General features: G+C 38.0%; 1 protein-coding gene across 1 annotated transcript in view; it reads left to right on the top strand.

Moving 5' to 3' along the window:
* ASAP2 (ArfGAP with SH3 domain, ankyrin repeat and PH domain 2) overlaps positions 1-1,074 on the top strand; it is a 71,146-nt gene extending 70,072 nt beyond the window's left edge. Inside the window, exon 28 of the mRNA XM_019471085.1 lies at positions 791-1,074. Coding sequence (XP_019326630.1) covers positions 791-865 — 75 coding nt within the window. The 3' untranslated portion in view covers positions 866-1,074. The remainder of the gene's footprint in view (positions 1-790) is intronic.
* The last annotated feature ends 263 nt before the right edge of the window (positions 1,075-1,337 follow it).

Genomic DNA, 1,337 nt, shown 5'->3' with positions numbered 1-1,337 from the left:
GTTTTTTTGCTTTTCCTAATTAAAAAAAAAAAAAAAAAAAATCTGATTACTAGGGTTCACAATATACAGGGGACATAGTCTGTGTGATTCAGGAAATTCTTGGTGGGTGTGAGCAGTTTAAGAATCTGCTACTATTTCATCTCCCTTGAAGATGCTGTGTGATGGGCCTGAGAAGACAGCTTTGTAATTCTTCAGCTGACTGAGACTGAGAAATGGTCTATTTGAGCTGGGAAACAGTCTCAACTATGTACACTCATCAGCTGAAGCAAAGTCTTGGGAAATTGTTACGTGTGAAAACACTTGCCTTACTCTGTTAGCTAGCGAAGAATAGAACTTCAAATTGCATCTACATTGACAATAATGCTGTATAAACACAAATAGATTCATGTAAAAGCCAGAACTGTTGAAGCTTGATCCATGCTTTTACTTTCCAGTGATTGTTAAGAGGGGGAAGCAGAAGCAACGTAACAGCAGCAGAATATGGGCTGCCAGGCATTGCAGAATACGCTGAAATAATGTAGCAATGGTACTGCATTAAGAGGTGTTACTTTCAAAGAACTGGATAAAACAGAATTTGAAAAAAAATGTCTGTAGCTGAATAACAAATGCACCTTGTAGGACTGAATTTTCTGGTAGTGTTTCCCGTTGGCAGAAGAAAAAGACCACCACTGCAGAAAAGATGTAGGGAGAGGCTTTGTCGTGCTACAGGCAGGAAGGTCACTGGTATTCATTTTGGTGATACTGAGATGCCTTTTTGAGATTAACTTGAAAAATATCTGGACTCTTTCAGATTGGTCATATTGATGGAGACCCCAGTCGGAAAGGAGCTTTCCCTGTATCATTTGTGCACTTTATTGTTGACTAAATTGCTACTGATAAGTGGAGACATTTCTCATTTCCAGCGGTCACAGAAATAAGTTTTGCTCTATTTCATTTCATCTACCTGTCTGCAGACACCTTGCCAGAGCACTGCCCAAGTCCTAGGTACTGTAGCTTACTTTTTTATTGCCATCGTTCTGATTTTGGGACTTTTAAAACTTTTTTCTATGTGAAGACTTCTCATGAGCAGTTTACACTTTAAAAAAACCCAACTTTTCCTGTATTTTTCAAGGTGAACTGAAAAGCTTTAACAATCAAAATCCATGTAAGTGTGTGAACATCACAACATTATGAATATTCTTTTCAATCAAGTCACTGTAATTTTATTCTCCCTTCTGTAACATGACAATACCACAGTTCAGCGTTGCTTCCCCAGTCAAAGAAATTGTGTGCATCTAACAGGGCAGTGAATTTATCCAATTCTCGATACCATTATTTGAAGTGTTAGAACCAAAACA

The sequence above is a fragment of the Aptenodytes forsteri genome, unplaced genomic scaffold, assembly GCF_000699145.1.
Source record: "Aptenodytes forsteri isolate BGI_AS27 unplaced genomic scaffold, ASM69914v1 Scaffold94, whole genome shotgun sequence".
NCBI lineage: Eukaryota > Metazoa > Chordata > Aves > Sphenisciformes > Spheniscidae > Aptenodytes > Aptenodytes forsteri.
Note: the sequence above shows the minus strand (reverse complement) of the source record. Positions and strands in the feature narration are given on the sequence as shown.